General features: G+C 44.4%; 1 protein-coding gene across 5 annotated transcripts in view; it reads left to right on the top strand.

Moving 5' to 3' along the window:
• Window positions 1-22,844, top strand: part of SPTBN1 (spectrin beta, non-erythrocytic 1) — a 187,056-nt gene that overhangs the window by 147,581 nt on the left and 16,631 nt on the right. For all 5 annotated transcript variants that reach the window (XR_011504031.1, XM_044772441.2, XM_044772443.2 and 2 more), the window contains 12 exons: window positions 81-218; window positions 1,033-1,789; window positions 2,592-2,794; window positions 7,774-7,864; window positions 12,639-12,785; window positions 13,673-13,936; window positions 15,300-15,524; window positions 15,970-16,059; window positions 16,234-16,515; window positions 17,215-17,345; window positions 18,597-18,801; window positions 19,195-19,569. Coding sequence is in view for 4 of the 5 variants with exons in the window: in XM_044772441.2 (XP_044628376.1) it covers window positions 81-218; window positions 1,033-1,789; window positions 2,592-2,794; window positions 7,774-7,864; window positions 12,639-12,785; window positions 13,673-13,936; window positions 15,300-15,524; window positions 15,970-16,059; window positions 16,234-16,515; window positions 17,215-17,345; window positions 18,597-18,801; window positions 19,195-19,569 (2,908 nt within the window). In the remaining variant the exon portion in view is untranslated. The remainder of the gene's footprint in view (window positions 1-80; window positions 219-1,032; window positions 1,790-2,591; window positions 2,795-7,773; window positions 7,865-12,638; window positions 12,786-13,672; window positions 13,937-15,299; window positions 15,525-15,969; window positions 16,060-16,233; window positions 16,516-17,214; window positions 17,346-18,596; window positions 18,802-19,194; window positions 19,570-22,844) is intronic.

Raw genomic sequence — 22,844 nt, 5'->3', positions numbered from 1 at the left:
GGTGCTGCTGGGGATGCCCGCCCACCCTTTATTACCACCTATGACCAAGGACATGACTACCCTGTTAATTGCCTTTTTAGATTTGAGAGCCTAGAACCAGAAATGAACAACCAGGCGTCCCGAGTCGCAGTGGTGAACCAGATTGCACGACAGCTGATGCATAGCGGCCACCCGAGTGAGAAGGAAATCAAAGCCCAACAGGACAAACTCAACACAAGGTGAGTGTGAGCCACTGGTGTCCAGCTTCCTGTGTGCGCGGCCGGGGAGGGTGAGGTTGACCGCTTGCTGAACCTTGCGATCAGGAATTTCCTGCGCAGGGTCACTGGCATTGTGGTGCTGATGTCATGGCATTGGCATCTGCTTTGGGACATACCCTATTATTGCAAGAAGTGTCTTTTGCGGCAACATCATTAAGGACAGCCCAACACCTGCCCCTTCCCACATCAGAAGTTAAGGCCTTGGTGACACCTGTGCATGATGTGGTGGATCATCAAGTTGGCACTTGTGCTGTCCCTTCTAAGATGATTTCTGGAACAGGACTTAGCATGTTTGAGACAAAATTGGCCAACCAAAGTCCTGATTATCAAGGTAGACCTTTGTCCAGGTCTTATCTTTCTGTTGAATAAACATCTTTGAATAGGCTGTGGTGGCAGCGTAGCCTCGGTTCTGAAGGTTACTGTCAAGTTGGTTTTGGAAAATGTTCATTAGGTGCACTTCAGAGTTGAGTAAAATGTGTATGGCAGTCATGAATTAATGACTCTTTAGGGGACAGATGCGTTGTCACTGCTCATGTTGGAGCTCTTTAACTCTTCATGTCAGGCTTTTTCCAGATTATGTTGTGTCCTTGAGCTGTTTCGATGGTATTTGGTGTCTGTATACTAGGTGAGATGATTTTCCAGAAAGTATACAGTCAAAGCAAAGATGGAGAGAAAAAAAATTGCAGCTTTGACCATGACTGTTAGTTTCATTATCCAGCCATGAGCTTTCAGCCTCTCTTTCACACCGCTTTCTCCCCCGCCCCTGTACTCACAGGTGGAGTCAGTTCAGAGAACTGGTCGACAGGAAGAAGGACGCTCTTCTCTCTGCCCTGAGCATACAGAACTACCACCTTGAGTGCAATGAGACCAAATCCTGGATTCGGGAGAAGACCAAGGTTATCGAATCCACCCAGGATCTGGGCAATGACCTGGCTGGCGTCATGGCCCTGCAGCGCAAGCTGACTGGCATGGAACGGGACTTGGTGGCCATTGAGGCAAAACTGAGCGACCTTCAGAAGGAGGCGGAGAAGCTCGAGTCCGAGCACCCGGACCAGGCTCAGGCCATCCTGTCTCGGCTGGCTGAGATCAGTGACGTGTGGGAGGAGATGAAGACCACCCTGAAAAACCGCGAGGCCTCCCTGGGAGAGGCCAGCAAGCTGCAGCAGTTCCTGCGGGACCTGGACGACTTCCAGTCCTGGCTCTCCAGGACCCAGACGGCCATCGCCTCAGAAGACATGCCCAACACCCTGACCGAGGCGGAGAAGCTTCTCACGCAGCACGAGAACATCAAAAACGAGATCGACAACTACGAGGAGGACTACCAGAAGATGAGGGACATGGGCGAGATGGTCACGCAGGGACAGACTGACGCCCAGTACATGTTTCTGCGGCAGCGGCTGCAGGCCTTGGACACTGGATGGAACGAGCTCCACAAAATGTGGGAGAACAGGCAGAATCTCCTCTCCCAGTCCCACGCCTACCAGCAGTTCCTCAGGGACACGAAGCAGGCCGAAGCCTTTCTTAACAACCAGGTAATGTTCATCCTTGCCTTCGTTTCCTTCCTGTCAGAGCAGGCTCTGGCTGCGTATTGAAACATTTTGGCTAGGACTGCTGGTTTAAACCACACATGTGATGTAAATGAAGTAAATGACCTCTGAGGCATTGAAACCCATCACAGTGTAGGGGACAGGAATTGAGGATTTCCACAGGAGCTGTCTTGCCTTGCAAAATGCAGATTTGTTTCAACCACTGTTGAGGACCTCTTCTTCCATAGTGTCTCATTAAATTGGCAGTGTTCTGTGAGGTAGTTGATTCCGTTTAAAAGGTACAATGCGGGTTTTTTTTTTTTTGGTCACTGAATGCTTCTGTCTTCCTTGCTCTAGAAGAGTCAGGGACTTCACGTGATGACACAGGGCAGAGATTAGAGAGGAAAACAGCTGAGGATGGTCGGCAGCATCAGGGTTGTTACTCTTTCTTAAAAGAGAGAGCTTGAAGGATATGTTGCTACTGCCTTCGTGGACCCATGAGAGGACCCTTGTGGCTGGTGCACAAAGCTTTGCTTGCTTTCCTCACTCACTTTGGGGAAAAAATTTAGTGCATTTAACCAGTTAAGGAAATTTAATCACTTATGGTGTTCCACTGGGTTTTTTTCCTACCAACTTTCTGTTTTATCTGACTCAATAGATAATTTCATTTAAGTGTAATGAAGCAAGCATTATGAAGTATATTGCATGGAAATGTAAGACAAAGGAAAGAGTGCTTTCATTATTCTGAAAGTGAGTCATATTTCATGAAGTCTCATCCTGCTGTGATTTTTTTTATTTCTTAAATAAGGAGTATGTTTTGGCCCATACTGAAATGCCCACCACCTTGGAAGGAGCTGAAGCAGCTATTAAAAAACAAGAGGACTTCATGACCACCATGGACGCCAACGAGGAAAAGATCAATGCTGTTGTGGAGACTGGCCGGCGGCTCGTGAGCGATGGGAACATCAACTCAGATCGCATCCAGGAGAAGGTGGACTCTATTGATGACAGGTATGGTGTTCTGAGGTTCCTAAGGGACTCTCAAGCATCTGAATCATTGACCAAAAGTCCTTGGGACTGGATAGAAATTTCCCAGTGGCTGGGATATGTGCACAGAGCAAAATTTAATTATCTATCACAGAAAGTCAACAGCAGTAGCTGCCTAAAAATATGGTTCTTGTTGTCAGACATGTACAAGTGTCCACAAAAGAAAAGAAACCCTGAGAAGCCAGACAAATCCTTAACCAAAGACTTACCAGAGCTGTAATGCTGAGTAGCATTCAGGTATAAGCCATGCCCTTCGAGAGGTGATGCATAGCATGTCACCCAACAACACACAGCATGTCACCCAATGTGACCCTGAGAGCCAGACACTTCCTCAGCCAAGCCCGCATCCCCTTTATCCACACGAGCCTCCTCTGAAGCCTTTCAGGAGGGAGTGGGGAGGGAGGGCAGGGTTTGCTTGTGCTGAATACCTAGCAGGGCCACAAAGGAACATTATCAGGCCTTTTTTAGAAAATTCCCTTGGATGCTGCTGTAATAGGATCTTTTTCATCATGAGGGAAAAGGACCTTTTCGTCTTCTGCCAAGGTATCTCCAAGATTGGATGCTCTTGTTTTATTTTTATTTACTTTTTTATTTGCAGTTCAGAAAGGTTTTTCTTGCTGACTGAAGGCTAGTGTGCTCTGTTTCGCTCAGCTCCAATTCTCACCCTGCCTTGGTTATTGCTGAAGTGGGAGGTCAGGGCAGACCAAGGTTTGCAGGCACCTGCACGGGCTGGTTCTGGGCCAGCCTCTTCCATCCTGGTCTAGCCTATCTGGGTCAGTCACAAGCTTCTGTTCCATCCGATCTTCTCAGGTCCCAGTTTGGGCTGGATTTGAGGGCTCCTTGTGAGACTGATGTCATCGAGAAACAAGCTCTTCCTCAAGGCTTCTTCTCCTGTGACCTTCAAGTGCAGTGAAAGGGAAGAACTTCTTGCTGAGAGCGTTTCCTTATAGACCATATCTGAGAGGATCCCCTGGGACCCTAGGCCAGATTAACTTTTTGTGATATGGGGTGGAAAGGGGAATTACTCTTTCCTCGTAAAGATTGAGCTCCTGGCTTTAACATCTCCAGTCTGTGTTTTGGTCTGATTCAGAGCCTAAACCACATGTTGTCAGGGTGGTACTGTGGAATTGGGTATAACATATGTTAATTATAATTTTGTATCTGTTGCTTTTAACACAGCTACCAAAAAAAAAAAAGTCCCTCTGCCAAACTCTTCTTAAATGAGTATGAGAAACAAGGATTGGACAGTGCATTCTTAGCTTAGAGAAAAAGAATTTCCTTTTTTCCTGATGCTAAATCTCTCATTATTTTGTAAACATGGGAGGCCGTGTTCCTCTGTGTTAGGTGCACAGCTGGTTTCCTGAAGGCGGGCTTGGTCGTTCGGGATATGTGCATTCAGGCAGGCACACAGCTACCTTGCAGCTTCCTTGGTGTGTTTGTATGTCCCCGGTGCTGTAGCTGCGAGGGGTTCTTGGGAGCAGGTGATGTTGTCAAGACCAGAGACTCCTGGATATGAGAGAACATTTTGGCAGCCCTGCGTTATGGCTTAACCTTCTTTTTGCCCTTGACTGAGAGCCTGGGCTTGTGGGGTTCCAAAGCCTCCTTAGGATTTCTGTTTTTAAAAAGAAATGGAAAGGGGATGATTCTGTACTATCCATAAGCATAATAAAGATAGAAAGGGGAGGGGACTTTTCATTGGTCTGCCCTCAGGAGGACTGTGTTTTCTTATTTTCCTCCACTGGTGTTAACTGAATTCTGCTTGCTCTTTAATATCCCCAGAGACCTCAAGATCTGAAACTGACCCCAGAGGATGCTTGTCTGTTAGAAAAATAAACAATCTGTGAGTTCCAGATGGGGTAGGGGCACAAACTAAGTAGACATCTAAACCTTCAGATCTAATCCCCTGTCCAGAAACATTCTGATGCTCTTGTGAAGCTCTTTTCTTAGAATGAAAAGTCATTATAATGTGCTTACGTTCCGGAAATTTTGTCAATTACCACTGAGTTTGTTGAAATGAAAAAGTACCAGAACAAAGACGCTGACTCTTAACAGATGTGGGTGGGGTGCAAGTGGCCTTTTAAGTGCTTGTGACTGAGTGGAAAGGAGCCTGCTGTCCACGCCTGCCCTGGGGAACACGATTGGGTGAACTTCCTGGCTCAAAGGAAAATTCCAGCCATGGTGCAGTCCTTGGAGAACAAGGAACAGTATCCAGCTTCACATGGGGGGGAAAGCTTAAAAATTACCAGCCTGTTTCACTCAGGCACCTGCGATTCTTTACTTTTCACAAGAACCAGAGTTAAACCCAGCATCTGCCTCATGTGATAAGGGAGCTTTTGAGTCTTATTATAGGGGTAGAAGGTGAGAGATGGAAATAAAACAAGAGACTTAACCTTGCCCTGAACAAAGAGCATGCTTAGGACTGTGGGAAACTATGGCCAAGTTTTAGAAGGTCCTTGCCTGTAATTAAATCCATGCTCCAGCCTTGGAAGACCTTCCTGAGTTTCACTTCCCATGAATGTCATCGGTTACCACTAGTAAACAGCTAAGCCACACTCACTTCTCTCGAGGGTTTTCTCAGTCATCAACAGTCTCAGCTGCCTGCATAGCTGTTTGTTGTTCTGCAGAGCACATTACTCAAAGGCCGTTATCATGCCCTCCTGTGGGTCTGTGTCATTTGGACATGGGGCACTAAATCACCCACCCTTTGGCCTTTTCCTTCTTCATGGTCCCTCTATAAGAAAAGATCCCCCCCTGCAGAAATCTGCTGGGCACGTGTGACGCCTGATTATATAAGAGAGACATTCGAGATTCTGTCTGGTTGTGTTTCCCTCTCAGTGAATCTTAGACAGTGTTCGAAGTTATTTTTATTTCCATTATTTCCATGAGCTTCAAGGATTCATGTCCTGTTGCAACTGCTGGTATCTGATTCTTCCTTGCCATCATAGCTCTTTCGTGTGACGCTGTGGAGGAGAATGGGATCTGTTATTCAAGGCCTTTGACCAAAGGCAGGACTCGCATTTTGTGACTGAGTCCAACGCAGATTACCTTTCTTGTAAAGATTTGCTTAATTTTCTTAAAACCCCCTACAAATAGTGACTGGAATTTGAGGGTGGGGAACTTGAAGAACTCTTCTTGACATTCTTTACACACCCACATTTTTAAACAGCTATTCTGAATTCACTAACAATCTTTAAAAAAATTTTTTTTTTAAAAATTTTTGGTCTCTGAGAAAGGATACAATGAAGTACTTGGGTTGTGGCCTTTATTTTTTGGTGTTATAAAAGCAATAGAATGTTAAAAATTTGGGGGGAAAAACTACTATCTTTCATCTCATTGTAGGACATACAGTTTGTCTTTGGCTTTCTAATCTGTGCCTTGGGAGTTTTATATCATTGAATATACATAAGCTCTTCATTTAACATTATATAAAAAATATTTTTCTATTTTTGCATTTTGCACTTTGCATTTTGCATATACCATTTGTAAGTGTTACAAATATATCAAGATCACTTTTTCTGAAGCTATGAAACTGCTTTCAACTAAAAAAAGAATTAAAAAGTACTTATATGTGTATAGCGTATTCCTGACAGTATTATTTCCTTTCATGTTATTCCTATTGTTCTGTAGTCACTGATACCTCTAGGAGCAGAGGGCATTTCCCTTCGGCTTCCCGGGCAGATCATAGCTGTGGTGCTGCCACTGCCACTTGTTTTGCCAGCACTCACCGAGGGCCCATGTGACACGTGTCATTGCTCTAAGGTCTTTCTTGCTTAGAGGAGGGTTCTTTAAAAGTTGGTCAGCAGCAAGTGCTCACTGAGCTGCTCTTTCTTGGCGCTGTGGAGAACAGAGGTGGTGCTTCGTCATCTCTGCTATAGGGGCTGGCAGGGCTGGACGAGAGACCTTGCCCAGGCACATGCAGCAGGAAATTGCTTTGAGAATCAGAATGAAAACCCAAACCTCATTTGCACCCTGTTCTTTTACCCGTCTTAGTACCCTGCACTTAGGGTGGCTGGCTTGCCTAGCTTACGCAGGAATGTCGGGGAAGGTGTGATGTGGCAGTGCTGACTGTCAGTGTGGTGTAGCTCTGATGATTGCACTAGAACCATGTAAAGGACGTCCTTTCCTGGCACTCAGAGCACCCGCATAGCTATTCTTCACAGTCTCTGGTGGAGAGCCTAAGCCTCCGGGCACGTGATGGAAGTTTGCCGGTGAATGTTGGCACTTCCCCAGTGTGTGTGAAGAAGCCCTGTGTCCAGCGTTCCAGTGGGGGAGGGAGCACCTCGTTTCCCTGGTTGTTCATCAAGTTCAGCAGCTCCTTCTAATTCTTGCAAGTTCTTTGTTTAAAGTTTTATGCTTAAACTTCTTTAAGCGTTGATTACCCTTATTTATGTAGAGTGGGGTTGAGTAGATAGATAGAAATCTCACAGGTCTAAAAGTTTTCATTCCTAGTTTATTGTTGTTTTTGCTGAGTTTTTCTCAAGATGGGAATCTGTTTATCAGGAAACATTAATTTAAAGCCAGTTAAGTGATGGTATATATTTTCTTAGCTATGTATATGTTCTGTTATCCAGTTAGGAGTTTCTTGAAGGTAAGTTTCAAATTTTCCCACAGTGCCTAAAATCGGGACTTGAACACAGTGCATGCTCAGGTTTTTTTCCTGGCAGAGGACGTGAGGAAGCACAAATTTATACAGCTCATTTGACTGCCTCCTTGGCCTGTTGTGTGGCTTGGGCAGGTGTTTTGGTTTCTTTTGTACCATGGCTTACTCGTTCAGAGGATGCTAAACTCTCCTGTTTATCTTGCCTCCTTGACATGATTGAGAACTGTAAGCAAACTGCTTTTAGTTTATATATAAAGCTAAGAAAGAAATTGAGTTGTAAATTCTGCTTTTCAAGATTCTCTACTTCCTTTTTTAAAAATTATTTTTGTTATCGTTATAACAGACATAGGAGGAATCGTGAGGCAGCCAGTGAGCTGCTGATGAGATTGAAGGACAACAGGGATCTTCAGAAATTCCTGCAAGATTGTCAGGAGGTATGTCTCCCTTTTACCCCTCCCTTCCTCGTTTCTAACAAGAGCCAGCAAGCATTTGGCAGAAGAGCCCTTGGAATTATAAAATTAATTGAGGCCAGAAATTCACATCACCTGTATAATTTGTAGGTGGGACAGTTTGGCAATTGTCAGTTCTCCAGCCTGCAAGCTACCACTAGAGTAACTAGATTATTATAATCTAGAATATTATAGTCTAGAACTGTGTTGTCCATTTCAGCAGACACTAGCCACATGTGGCTGTTACATTTTAAATCAATTAAAATTAAGATAAGAGTGTAGTTCCTCCATCATAGTAGATGTATTTTAAGTGCTCAATAGCCAACTGTGATTAGTGGCTGCCATATTGGATATTTCCATTGTTAAAGACAGTGATATCCTAGAATATTCTATAACCCAAAAGCATTTAATATTATGTTTTAACTGTTTAAAGTAATGTACATTTCATGGTATGGAAGGAAAGAACTAAAAGAAACTAGAACTGGCTACCCAGGTAAGAGGCAAAGATTAAAAAAATAAAACCTGAGTTTCTTACTCACTGAAGACCTTGAAATATCCATCTTGCAGGCTCCTTAATATGCATCTAACATGCCAAGAGCAGTAATCCTGATTTCAACTCTGAGTTTAACATGTGGTATTCATCTGATGATTCTCATACTATTTCATACTCCCCTGATCCACGCATAAGCAAACTTGGAAAACTAAAGTTAGCCAGAAAAATGCAGTCTCTCTGCAAGCCAGTTGGAGAACAGCATCCAGCTGACTTCACATGTGTGAAGTTTGTGAGCACAACATGTTTCTCTGGCAGAGAACAACAGTGAGACTCAGCCCTCTCTGGTTTATTAGACTAAATCTCCTCGGAGGCAGAAATGGGAAGAAGAATATCCAAGTGAAGCTGCCGGGGACCTTGGAGAAGGAGAGTTAGAGGGCATGGGGGTGGGATCAGGTCGTGTGCTAAGAATATGATTGAGATCATTACAAGCACCTTGTATGCAAATGTGTGACTGTGTTAAAAAAAAATATGCCTCAACAACAGTGTTAGTCTGTGACGGAAGCGCTCTTTCTCGTCCATTAAACTGCTGTCTTACTGTGAATCTTGCAGTATGCTCTAGCAGCTAAACCTTAAGAAGGAAAGGCCCTAAACTATGTAGTTTAGAGTCTGTCGGCTTTCAGCGCCACATTGTTGAATATAGGTCTCCGGGGGATTTGCCTGGAGCCAGACAGGCCTGCCTCTTCAGGTGCCATCCAAGCCTGAGTAAACCATTTAAAAAGGATGCTCATGGAAAGGCATTCATGTCCGCACACAGGGCGGGAGCAGAGGGATGGCAGCTAAAGTCAGCAGTGTAGAGTTGCATTTGTGCTGCAGTGAGTACCAGGGGCCCTTTGGCATTGGAGGGAGTAAAAGGGATCAGGACATGTTCACAGCCTGCGCTGTGCCTTCCACAGATTCAAGGTCCTGTGTCACCTTGATGTTTCCCTGGCAGCACCATCAATGACTGGTTTTAACCTCAGGCCATAATGGGGGATGGGGAACACTGGGATTCCACACTGTCCCTTAAAGGGCAAGTTAATGAAATGAAATTCATTGAGCAGAGCATGGTGAAACCTGGTCTAAATTTAAGGAAAAAATGCCAGGAAATGAGCAGGAGGTGAGGGGACAATAAGAACCCTTGAGAGAAACCCAGCTGGAATTTCCAGCCCCCAATTTTTCTTTTACGTACGTGTGGATTCATAAATAGAAATGTGTGGAAAAACTTAAGTAGATAAAACCATAGTCCTTCCCAGTGGAATCACAGGAAATAGTCAGGCTTACTAGGTCTTTAGATCTTTGTTAACGCTTGTTCCAAATTAGCATCCTTGGTTATGAGGAGGAGTTCACTCCTCAGCACATGCCAGTGACTGTTAGACATGCCCAGAGGCCTCGATCCTCTGTGATTTCCCCTCAACGTATGCAGAAAGGTTTTGGCTGGGCTTTTATGTCCTGGAGAGGATTTGCAGGTCTCCTTGTGACTGCTCTGCTAAGGCACCCTGGTTTATCCTTGCTTTCCTTGAACCTTTTTAAAAGTTAATACAACCATAGTGTCTGCTGGGGCGTGCCAGCTGTCCCATATCAGCATACACAGTTTCCGTGCAGTGACAGAATTTACGCCAGGTTTAGGGGCTCTAAAACCCTTGGTGTAGAAGCATAAGTAAAGGGTTGATGTGTATTATTCTTTGGCTGTAAACTTTCCGTCATTCAGTCTCATTAAAATATGCCCCTTTTTAGCCAGAATCCCTGAGAATGGAGTTTGTGTGTAGACCGGCCCTACGTTTGAAAAGCTACCTGTTAAACTGGTTGATATTTCCAGAGCACCCTGAGCTCAGATTTAATGCCGTTGCTGGCTGTTGGGCATGGTTCGAGGTCTAGGGAATTCAAGTTCTTCCTTTGTCACACTACCTTCCTCGTGGGTGCCTTGGCTAGAGGCACAGGTTATGACATCTGCTGTCATTGCCACCCCCCATAAGCATTGCCTGGATGGAGAAATTGATTGCAGCAGGGGATGGGGAATGAGCTGGAGCCCTTTGTGTTCCCAGTTACAGATGGGGATACAAAGAGCATCATAATTTTTATAGTGTTATTTTAATGTGATATCCTGAAAAATAAATGGCTAAAAGATACTGCTTTTCTGTTTTATTCCCTCACACCATACCTCTGTTTTCTGAAACTGGTTCTTTTTTCAGAGGGGCAATATAACTAGCACGTGGCAAGGGATAGCAGTGCACTGCTTCACTGTGAGCTTAATTCAGTGATCAAAGCATTTTTCCTATCCTTTTCCAGTCTGCGCAGTGTTCTCTTCTGCAGAGAATGAGTATATTCTTAAATGACCTTTGTAAATGCCCACAAATAATAACTGTAATTCTGATTCCAGAATGCTGATGAAGGGCTGATGAGCTAGCAAGTTCCATAGATCCATTCCATTGTGCTGTGTCACATAAGGCTTTATCTGTGGGATGATGTGTTCAGCAAAGAGCAGATTTATTTATAAGCCTCTGATTTTTATGTAGCTCTTTTTTAAAAAAAAATCTCTCTTGGGTAGGTGGTTATGAATAGGAAAATTATGTGAATGTCCTTTGCACTTCGCATAAATGCCTTCTATTGTGTTTAATCTGTGTGTGTGGATTATAGGGGAAAGTTTTACCATTTGGTTTCCTTTTCATCTCTTTTCCCCTTAGATTGAATGAATGGCCATAGTTTTTCAGATTTTAGCTACTCAGTTAACTGGAAACTAGGTAATTCTTTTAAAGTAGGAAATTTAGTGTTTCTGTTGCTGTGTAACAAATCTGTGATCCTTGCTTTCAAAGGGCTTTATGAGATTTATTGGTTGTTCATCTCAATAAAGAGTGACATCTAAGATCTTACTATCTTTTGCTTTCAACCCCCGCACCCTCCTGCGTGGTGGGTGAGTATCTGGAGAAAGGTAGAGATAGTGCCTGGAGTTCCCTACGTTCAGAGCCAGGAGCGCTCCTGTTACCCGCATTGCCCTCCTTGACATCCTTTCCAAAGAAAAGACTTTCTATTGTTTAAGCAAATTTATGGGGATGTCTTTCCCAGCAGCAACCCAGAATACGAGTGAATGGCCTTAGAAATGTTGATTCTGTACGGGTTTCTATTGGTTTTATATGCCATTTCTAAACCTTTTGGAGATAGGACTGCAAAGGAGTTTGGGTGCAACTTTACTCTGGCAGTGACTGATATAAAAGTCACATGGGAGAAAGGGACACAGTCCCTGAAGACATTTCCTTCCGGTTCTGGGCTGACCCTACAGTCCTTTGTCTGTCCTCCTCCTGGATACAGAAAAAGTTCTTCCTGGGCTAGTGCTTGGCATGGGATAGTGATTAGGACCCTGGCCTGGCCAATTCCATGCAGGCAGTAGGGAGCCAGGCAAATAGGGACGAAAGCCAGCAGGAGAAGTGTGTCCAGGGCCTGGGATTGGGCTGACCCCTACCCTGAGCCTTGTGCAAGAACTCCCTTCTCAGAAGTGTCAGCAGCTGGCAGGCTTTGTGAGGCTTTCCAGAGTTCAGATCCAAGTAGACATGTTAGATCTCCGAATCAAGTCCTGTGAAGTGTTCTTGGACTGAAGGGAAGGCCCTTTAGAAACAGCCGCTATAGAAAAAGAGGTGACGGTGACTCACACTTGAAGGAAACGTTGAGAGGGCATCATTGTTGCCATCACCCCTGCAGTGAGCAAGTGATTTATGCTTTTTGGCATTCTCATAGATAAAGCCATGAAGGGGAGGGAGAGACAAAAGAGTAGAGTTTTTGGGTTTTTTATAATAGAACTAAAAGAGTGAAAAGATTACCGAAGAGAGTAAAAGACAGTTAATTGTGATTAACATGGTATAGCGGGCGCAAGTATTTGGAAGAGAAAGAAGGTTGTGACTTGGACTGGTTAGGGCAGGATTTTAAACACAAGCCTTTGGGGGAAGAGCTGGTTAAGAGTGCCAAGCAGTTTGAAAGCTGGCTCAGAGAGCTTTTGTACCTCTGGATTTGCTGTTGGATACACAGTTTGCAGCAAGGCTCAGGTACAGCCTCCATACAATGGAGATGCCTGTCATGACAGGGCAGAGTTGTAAAGTAAATATTTGGTTGTCTGTTGACATGGAAACATGTGCAGTATGCATAGTATGACATAACACAGCTCTTTCCAGGCAGAAAAAAGGCTGATGTCTATGATCACAATCTCTGAAACTTTCCTGATTTTTTTTTTTTTTTTCCTAGCTCTCTCTCTGGATCAATGAAAAGATGCTTACAGCCCAGGACATGTCTTATGATGAAGCCAGAAATCTGCACAGTAAATGGTTAAAACATCAAGCATTTATGGCAGAACTCGCGTCCAACAAAGAATGGCTTGACAAAATTGAGAAGGTGAGTTAAAATGTTTGATGAGGCTCCCATTTCCACAATGTGGCCATGGTGAAAAAACAAACTGGGTGGAAATGAGCTCCTTTTTTACTTAGCACATTTTCCAGCATATTTGAGTCATATCCGATTATATACACAGCCAGTAGTAGTCCCACTTACACTTACCAATCCCTGACTTCAACCCAGCAGAAGGGAAAAAAAGCAGAAACCCAACTACGTGGTACAAAACGCTTGATTTGTCTTTTAATGAAGTCTAGGTGTTTAGTTTCTGTTGTGTGTCTCATCTGCATCTTGCAGATGACAGACTGTGAGCCCCTTGGACAGAGTCCCCACTATCTTGATCATATTATATGTGTTGGACTGTGACAGAGGCTGAGCAGATCCAGTTGCACAGATTTTAGGAATCTTGCGTATTTTAAATTTTCCCTATCTTTCTTGTGTGACTGCTGTACACTAGACACTATGATAATTTCAAATGTATTATTTTGCACAGGGAGATTCTGTGCAGCATAACTGAAGGTGGATGGAAACTTCTCCACCCTCTCTTCTCTTCTTTCACACTTTTTATATTGTTTTGACTCCTACTGCTTAAAATAATGTGTTATGGTCCTTTGTGGGTGAAGTGGAGGGGATGAAGTCTTAGGTTATTAGCATTAAAGTCCCACTGCCCGGGTTGAAACCATTTCAGCAATCACGTCTTGCTTGACTCCCGTGAAAGCCACATAGTGTGCGTAGACTAGGCCCTTGTCAATTTTACTGAGCAGTAACTTCATGTGAAAGCAGTCTCTGTATGTTGAATGAATAGGTAAATCACAGATCAGATATCTTAGGTTTGATTTTCACAGTGACTTTTGTTCTCCAGCAAACTATTATTTATTTGTGTTTTCCAGGAAGGAATGCAGCTCATTTCAGAAAAGCCTGAGACAGAAGCCGTAGTGAAGGAGAAACTCACTGGTTTACATAAAATGTGGGAAGTCCTTGAATCCACCACCCAGACCAAGGCCCAGCGACTCTTTGACGCAAACAAGGCGGAACTTTTTACCCAGAGCTGCGCAGATCTGGACAAATGGCTGCATGGCCTGGAGAGTCAGATCCAGTCTGATGACTATGGCAAAGACCTTACCAGCGTCAACATCCTGCTGAAAAAGCAACAGGCAAGCATGAGGGACTACGTACTTGAGCCTGTTTCTATTACTGCCATAGCCTTCATAGTCTTAACTCACCCATTCTGTTCTCAGCCATCCACCTCTGTGTGGACGGAACCCAGCTAAGTGTTTGCTCTGACAGTGTCATGGGGCATTTCCAGAATCAACTGGGAAGACATAGGATTGGGTGTCTGTGCGTGGGAATACTTTTTTAATTATCATCTAAGTTGATGGATCATATCCCCATTTAACAGTTGAGTAAATATTCATTTCATTCAATTCCACACTTTACATGAAGGAAAGTAGTCACATTCACATACTTTGTTGTATAAACATCTAGATATTTGATAGTTACCTACTTGTTCAGGGTACTTTTTAGATGATAAAAGAAAAATTTTTTTTTTTATGTCATGATAGAATACTCTAAGGGCAAGTGAATTTACTTAGAAATTACGAGAAAACAGCTCTGGTGAGGCTTGCGACAGCAGCCTGGTGGCAGAATGTTCCAGAAGTCCCCCTGGCTGGGTTTGCTGCAGTGTGTGGCCGAGTCCCAGGCCCAAGAGCTCTGCTGAGAACCAGTCCCTGTAGACGCGTCTTGGCCAGGTGCTGAAGCTTGTTTCTTCAAAGGGACACCCACCTTGCCTTTTGCTAAATTATTCAGTTTCTCTGCTCTTCAAGTTATACGTTAAGGAGTGTTTTTGTGGGTGGTTTTTAGCTGTAGCTCTTTACCTCCACTTCCTAAGAAAGGAGTCAGTTTATTCCCAGATGCAGTCCCCTTGTCTCTAAGCTGTCAGCATGTGGTCTTCCCAGTGTGGTATTTCCTGAGGGAGACACCTCTGCTTTCACTTCTGCCCATTTTCCTCATGTAAATAAACAAGAAGTATGTTTCAGCTGATTATCCAGTATTTAAAAAAAGAAGAATCGGCTTTCTGAATAAAGAAATGGAAAGAAGATGATAACATTAGCTATCCTTCTTGCCTCAAACAACTGGAACCTCAAGACTTTACTCCTTCCTGATGGTTAAACTGGTTTCGAACATCATTATGACTTCTGTACAGGCAGATGAAGACTATCTTTTCCCCATAATTAATTCTTGTTTCCTCTGTCACTTGCCTCCTAAGTTCCTAGATAAAGTTGAATGCTGCTCCCAAGTTTAAAAATCCTAGAAAGGGATTTTTAAAAAGACAAGCTGACAAAGTGGCATTCTAAGTGGTAGTGTGATAGATGTTAGGAACATTTCTTGGTCTCTCCTCTGTATAAATTAATATTCTTCCATCTTCCGTTTTGGCCAGTAGGAAAAACAAACATTTCGTAGGATTGTTTGTGCTTCGCTTGTCTCTGGTGTGAAGGTTGGTCTGTTTGCTGCCCTCAGATGCTGGAGAATCAGATGGAGGTGCGGAAGAAGGAGATCGAAGAGCTCCAGAGCCAGGCCCAGGCCCTGAGTCAGGAGGGGAAGAGCACCGACGAGGTGGACAGCAAGCGCCTCACTGTGCAGACCAAGTTCATGGAATTGCTGGAGCCCTTGAACGAAAGGAAGCACAACCTGCTGGCCTCCAAAGAGATCCACCAGTTCAACAGGGACGTGGAGGACGAGATCGTGAGTAGACACTCGCCGCATGAGGGGCTTTTTCGTAAACCTCTTCGCCTATCCCGCCTGAAGCCCATGTTCTCACCTCTCTGTCAGACTTACCTTGGGCTGCGGCGGTGAGCTGAGCTAGCAAAGGCCTTGCTTTGTGAATTCACACAAAGTGCAGCTGCGTTGTTCCGTGTGGTTTTCTAAAGATATTCTAGGGAATAGTTACAGAAATAAAGAATGTGGATTCACAGTGAATCCAGCATTGAGAGTGAAGAAAGGGATGGGAGACTAGCCCTCGCCCTGTATTGCAGAAGAAGGGCAGGCTCCTCAGGCAGCCCTTCCCAGGGTGATCGAATACACATTCCTTTCTCAAGCTGGCCTCCCTGCTAGCCCCTGCTGCACTTGTTTGTGTCAGATATTTGTTCTTTCTGAGTGATCCTGATCACCTGTTTATAATTCTTTCCAGTTGTGGGTTGGAGAGAGGATGCCTTTGGCAACTTCCAGAGATCATGGCCACAACCTCCAGACTGTGCAGCTGTTAATAAAGAAAAATCAGGTAAGTTTCTATTCAGGCCAACTCGGTCTGATAAGTAATTGCTCCAAATTACAAAACAGAGAATGCGAGAGAGCTTTGAAGGCTTGCAATTTCTCCTTGGCCCTCATGGCTTGGCATAAACAGCACGCTGTTGCAGTTGAGCAAGCCTCTCGTTTGTGTTGCCTGCTCCCATAGACCCTTCAGAAAGAAATCCAGGGGCACCAGCCTCGCATTGATGACATCTTTGAGAGGAGCCAAAACATCGTCACTGACAGCAGCAGCCTCAGTGCGGAGGCCATCCGGCAGAGGCTCGCTGACCTGAAGGAGCAGTGGGGCTGCCTCATCGAGGAGACGGAGAATCGCCACAGGCGGCTCGAGGAAGCACACAGGGCCCAGCAGTACTACTTTGACGCGGCTGAGGCGGAGGCATGGATGAGCGAGCAGGAGCTATACATGATGTCTGAGGAGAAGGCCAAGGTGAGAGAGGGTTCCGGCCCTCCACAAAACGAGGTGGAGGCCCATCCCTGCCCCAGAAGAGCCTCAGCCTCCAAGCTTGTTTTCTGCTGGTGGCTGTGTCCTTGTGAAACATTGTATTGTTGCCTTTGAGTGTTATCATGGGGGCATCGTGGTGCATAAAGGAGCCTGGAATCTGGCTATTTCTCCTTGACACAGAATTTTCTTATGTGAATCCTGGTATGTCATTAAGACTGGGATCATCTTGCCTTTTCTTTTTTTTTTTTAATAGAAATTTGCCAGAGTCCTCCTTGCTCTCTCTAGTTATAGGATTACCTAAACTTTGCAACATACAAGATGCTTTTGAGACAATTTGGAAGTATTTAAGGGTTCCAGAATGCTGTTATCTACATATTTGTTAGACTGTGAAGAGTTTCAGCCAGCGAGGATGTGCTGGGTCCGCCTGGGCTTTACTCTGTACCTCAGAGGGGTCTTAGTCATTCTGTATTATCCTCATGTTCATCTTTCACTGAAGGCTCCCACAGTGTAGTCCATATTGACGCTCTTAAAATGTTTCTGTGTTCCACTGTCTTTATCACATTTGTGGTTATTTTCTTTCTGATGATTTTTTCTCCTACCGCACATGCTGTCAGCCCGTCTCTCTTTAAGGTGCATTGGGTTGGAGGGGATATCTGTGGTCATGACAGTCACCTCTCTTTGCAGGATGAGCAGAGTGCCGTCTCCATGTTGAAGAAGCACCAGATCTTGGAACAAGCTGTGGAGGACTATGCAGAGACAGTGCATCAGCTCTCGAAGACCAGCCGGGCCCTGGTGGCTGACGGCCATCCTGAAAAGTGAGTGTCATTATGTAAAGATGAGACTGGCCTATCAGTTCCTCCCAATAACGGCCTCTTGCTCTGACTCATCCAAAGGAAACAGTAGCATTCATCTTGAGTAACTGCTAATGTAGGTCTTTGGAAAGCATTTTTAAAACAGATCCAATGAGCCTGTGCTAAATAGGAGGGGTGAGCTGTTCTGTTAGGAAATAGCACTTGTGGGTTAAGTATTTCCTGTTGGTCACGGCCTTTTTGCGAGGTTATTGGTGTTGTGAGTCAAAAGTACAGATTGAGTTGTGCAGACACAGGTTATCAAAGCACCTATCCTTGGGTTGAAAAAGTCATCCAGTTTAGGAAAGTCATTATTAGTTTTAAGAGGAGTGGTAGACAAGAATACACGGACCTATAAAACCAGCTCCTGGGAAGAACAAAGTGATACCACCTCCTAACTCTTATACATCAAGTCCTTAGAACACCTTAGGAATAAAAAAAAGAGGTGTGTGTGTCACACTCCCCATGTATCAGGCTCACACACTAACTTCAATGGCAGTTATTTTAGGCTTTCTACGTAACTGCCTTTTGTGACTCAGGAAGGAAAGGGATCGGCTTTGTGCATTGACCAAGGCAAGTTGAGGATGAGGTCAACGGTGTTGGTGTAGCAGGTCCTTCAGGTGTTCATGACCAGGATTCCCAGGAAAGTGGCCTTCCCAGTCTACAGGGACAGGCATCAACAAGACCTTCTTTCTTTGGTTTCCTATTAAGAGACAGTCATTCTGAGGAGAGTTTGGAGGGAGGCGGATGCAGCACTCCCAGGATCCACGAAAGGGGGGCAACAGGGTCTGCCCTCCAGGCAGGGGGAACATACAGCCCAGAGAAGGTAAAGGTAATGGGATATCTTTGTCCCTTCAGCAGCTTGGTACCTGAGAGTGGAAGGCGGCTTCTGGATTTTGCATTAACTTTTAAGATCAGAGGAAATCCTGACTTACAGAGCCAGCAGTACAGATAGCTAGGGTTTCTCTCCCCTCCTTCCATCATTGCAGTCAGGATGGCCTTCGGCCTTAATTAGTGTGTTTTTACATGTTGTCTCTTTGTTGCTTGAAGTTGAGGTCAAATTTCAGAGTTTTCTTTTTTAGGCTAAATTGGTTAACTAGAAGTTTCCTTTGAGAAATTTTATATAAGATGCTCTCTTGGCATTTCCACCTCATTTGTTTTCTCCATGAAGAACGTTTGACATTTCAGGTCCTTTTCCCCACACCTCCCCTTTTTCAGTGAGCGCATTAGCATGCGACAGTCCAAAGTGGATAAGCTGTATGCTGGCCTGAAAGACCTTGCCGAAGAGAGGAGAGGCAAACTGGACGAGAGGCACAGGCTGTTCCAGCTCAACCGTGAGGTGGATGACCTGGAGCAGTGGATCGCCGAGAGGGAGGTGGTCGCAGGATCACATGAATTGGGGCAGGACTACGAGCATGTCACGGCAAGTTACTCTGGGCAGAGCGTGAGTGGTTGTGCAATGAGCAGTGGGTATGGAAGGCCATTTGCATTCCTTGTCTGTGAGCACATAAAACACCCTGGACTTGAATCAAAGGTCATGGGGTTTAGTTTCAACTCAGCATTTTTATCACCAGGCTACGTTGACTTAGATTAATCTGTTTAACCTTGCTGTGCTCCCTTCTGTACTAGTGAAATGAGATGGAGCCAGTGCCTTACTCTGCTACAGTGAACAAGAAGGAAGCTTGATTGATGAGAGAGGTCTTAGAGCTAAGATCTGTTGTTGAGTCATGCATATTACTCGTTTGTTTTCAAAGAACCTTCACATGATCAAGAAACAGTAGTCTCACTGATTTCTTTCCACTCATCCCCGTGTCAGATGTTACAAGAACGATTCCGGGAATTTGCCCGAGACACAGGGAACATTGGGCAGGAGCGTGTGGATACGGTCAATCACATGGCAGATGAACTCATCAACTCTGGGCACTCAGATGCCGCCACCATCGCCGAGTGGAAGGACGGGCTCAACGAAGCCTGGGCTGACCTCCTGGAGCTCATTGACACAAGAACACAGATTCTGGCTGCCTCCTATGAACTGCATAAGTTTTACCATGATGCGAAGGAGATCTTTGGGCGCATCCAGGACAAACACAAGAAACTCCCCGAGGAGCTTGGGAGAGATCAGAACACAGTGGAGACCTTACAGAGAATGCACACTACTTTTGAGCATGACATCCAGGCTCTGGGCACGCAGGTGGGTGGGGGTGCCGCACGCAGGTGGTGGGGAGGTTTTCTTTCATACAGTGTCTTTGTGTGTCTCTGAGGATCTCTCTTCATTCCTTACCTCCTCAAAGGAATTGCCTCTAAGAATTGCCCAAATTACACGCACACACACACACAGTGTTAGAATGTTCCATTTGGGAGATCTTAGACCGTAAAGTTCTACGTTTGCCACATTTGCAGACATTGTTAGATGGACGTCCCCGTGATTAAAATAAACCAGATGCTCACACAAACATTTGCGAGTTACAATCTTCTCAACAAGAATTCGTATTACGTTAGCATACCATCCAGAATAATTTCCAAAATAACACCTGTTTATTTTGCATCAACCAGGGTCTGAATTATATTTCCAGAAAGACGGAAAACACGATTCTGTTTTAATGTCCCTGGTCTTTTTCCCCCTAGTATAGAATGGCTAACACTTAGGCTTTCTTTAAAAGATGTTTAGGAAACTGTTAATAATGTAACAGTAAGAATCTGCAGTATAATTACTCTCTAGTTCACTCTCTGTGCAGTTTCTTGTTTAGTCTTATGTCTTTTATTTATTTATTTTTAAATTTATTTATTTTTTTAATTGCAGTAACATTGGATTATAAAGTTTTATAGCTTTCAGATGTACATCATAATATATTTCGAATTCTGTGTAGGTTACATCATGGTCACCACCCAAAAACTAATTATAGTCCATCCCCTCACATGTGAGCCTAATCACCCCTTTTGCCCTCCCCCCTTCTCCTATGGTAACCACCAATCCAATCTCCAATGCTATGTGATTCTTTGTTGTTGTTTTTATCTTCTACTTGTGAGTGAGATCATATGGTATTTGACTTTCTCTCTCTGTCTTATTTCACTCAGCATGATACCCTCAAGGTCCATCCATGTTGTCACAAGTGGCCAGATTTCATCATTTCTTATGGCTGAGAGTATTCCATCGTGTATAAATACCACATCTTCTTTATCCATTCATCCCTTGATGGGCACCTAGATTGCTTCCAAGTCTTGGCTATTGTGTATAAATGCTGCAATGAAGGTCTTATGTCTTTTAGATGAAAAATAAATTGCATCTTTTTTTTTTCCTCCCCTAAATTTCACGGTCCCGGAGAAGAGTCAGTTTTATTAAAGATAACCAGCCCTGAGTTTATTAGGAGTTTTGTTCTTGTCTGTTAGGAGCACTTTGATAATCTAGTGCAGGGGAACTTCTGTAGAAGCCCACGTAGTAAATATTTTTGGCTTTGTAGGGCATAATGATCCCTGTTGCAGCTTCTCAGCTCTGCCTTGGTAGCATAAAGCAACCACAGACAGTAGAAAAATAAAGAGGCATAGCTGTGTGCCGGTAAATCTTTGTTTATAAAAGCAGACAGCTCACATTTGACTGTGGGCTGACCTCCGCTAGAGTGCATCAGCCTCACCATTCTTTGGTGTGCTTTGGGATTTTTTCTGTGAAGAGACCACCCTTACCGCCTTTGTCTTCTCACTTCCCCTTAATTTGCCCCTTCTAGAACCAGAGGGACCTTGTTGACAGTTGGAGCTTTATTCAGATTAAGTGGCTTCAACTTTTCCACTGAGGAGGTAGAAGGTGTCTAGGGAATATTTAAGAGAGATACATGGAGTGGCTAAGGGTCTGCATCAAGCAGAATTTAAAGGTGCTCACCATGAACCTTTCCAGTCTTTCCTTCAGAACTGGTGTCCTCCTGTGCTCTGAAAACTTGCCATCCAAAAGCTTGTTGGCTTCATGTTCAGTGGCTTTCATTGCACCTAAGGTCCAGGAGTATAATATGAATGTGTAAGGATCCATCAAGATGCGGTCTGATGGTGGTTAGCACAAGGCTGCAGGAGAAGGGCAGACCCTGGTTGAAGTGGAGCCTGTGGCAAGTTTAATTTATCCCTCTAAGCTTCAGTTCCATAACGCTTTGAGGACTGAGATGTTGTTTGCAAAACGTATGCCACAGCAAGAGCTCCATGAGTGTTCTCTGTTGTTATAACAAAAAAGCTTAGGGGAACTTTTGGAATGCTTAGAGACAGAACACACCTGCCTGACAGCAGGTCTTTCCTCTGATCCTGTAAAATCGTTTACTTTTGGAACTTAAAGAGATTCCAGAGATGATGGAATTGCTCCCTCATTTTTTAATGAAATCCCTTCACCTTGTGAGGCTCAGAGAGATGAGGGAGCCCATGGAGGATCTAGTCACATCCAGGACAGAGATGTACTCCCTCAAAGCCTGCCCATCTCCACCTCATGGTCCCGACTGGGCTTGTGCCTTTTACAGCTGTAAGAGTCTGTGTGCCCCTTCTGCAGTCATTGGCCCAGTCCAGGTTATTAGAGCAGAAGGGGAGGCTCTCGGTACAGGCTCCTAAAAGCCAGTGGCGTTTCCTCCCTGGCCTTTTAACTCTTGTATCAGCCTGTCTTGCCACCATTCGTGATCGGGGTCAGTAGTTTACCTCCCCCCAAGCCCTATGTTGTTCATCCTCATCCCCTCTCACCCCACCTAAACCTCCCTACATGGTGTTTGCCCGCGTACTCCCCTCGCAGACATCTGAAAGCTCTCATCATCCAGGATGACTGTCTGCAGACAGTGATCACACAACCCATCAGTAAATGAAGACTGAGTGTACGTTTCCCCACGTGTGTATGTTTGTAATTAGACGTTGTATACATGTATGGTACTACTAATATGTATTTTCTATACATAAAACATAGAAGGAAATTTAAAAGTATAAAATACCCACAGTTATTAGTTTCTGTTACAAGGGCATATTTTCCCCCTACCTCCCACCCCCAAAAAAAGTGAAGCCTATTCTTGTTTTTTCCCCCTTTTTACACAGAAAGTAGACTGTCTGTGCTTTGCTTTTTCCGTTTAGCTGTTATCTTGGGGTACTGTTCATATGAGAATACAGAGCCCTCCCTCATTCTTTTCCATGACTGCATAGGGGCCTCTCGTATGGGTGTGCCATCATTAATTTAACCAGTCCCTCACTGATGGGTATGTACTTTATTTTCAGTCTTCTGCTTTTATAGACGATGCTGCAATAAATAACCTTATGTGTGTTTAATTTCCTAAATGTGCAAGAATGTATATAGGATAAATTCCCCAAAGTGAGGTCATAAAATCAGAAGGTACATGCATTTGTAATTTTGATGGGCGCTGCCCATGCGTTCTGTAGGAGCTGTAACCTATTGTCCTCCCAACAGTGAATCAGCTCACTGGCAGATAAATTGTCTAACTTGAATTTTTGCCAACTATCTAC

This window comes from Equus asinus, chromosome 6 (genome assembly GCF_041296235.1).
Source record: "Equus asinus isolate D_3611 breed Donkey chromosome 6, EquAss-T2T_v2, whole genome shotgun sequence".
Classification (NCBI taxonomy): Eukaryota; Metazoa; Chordata; class Mammalia; order Perissodactyla; family Equidae; genus Equus; species Equus asinus.
This window is presented reverse-complemented; position numbering and strand designations above follow the sequence as displayed.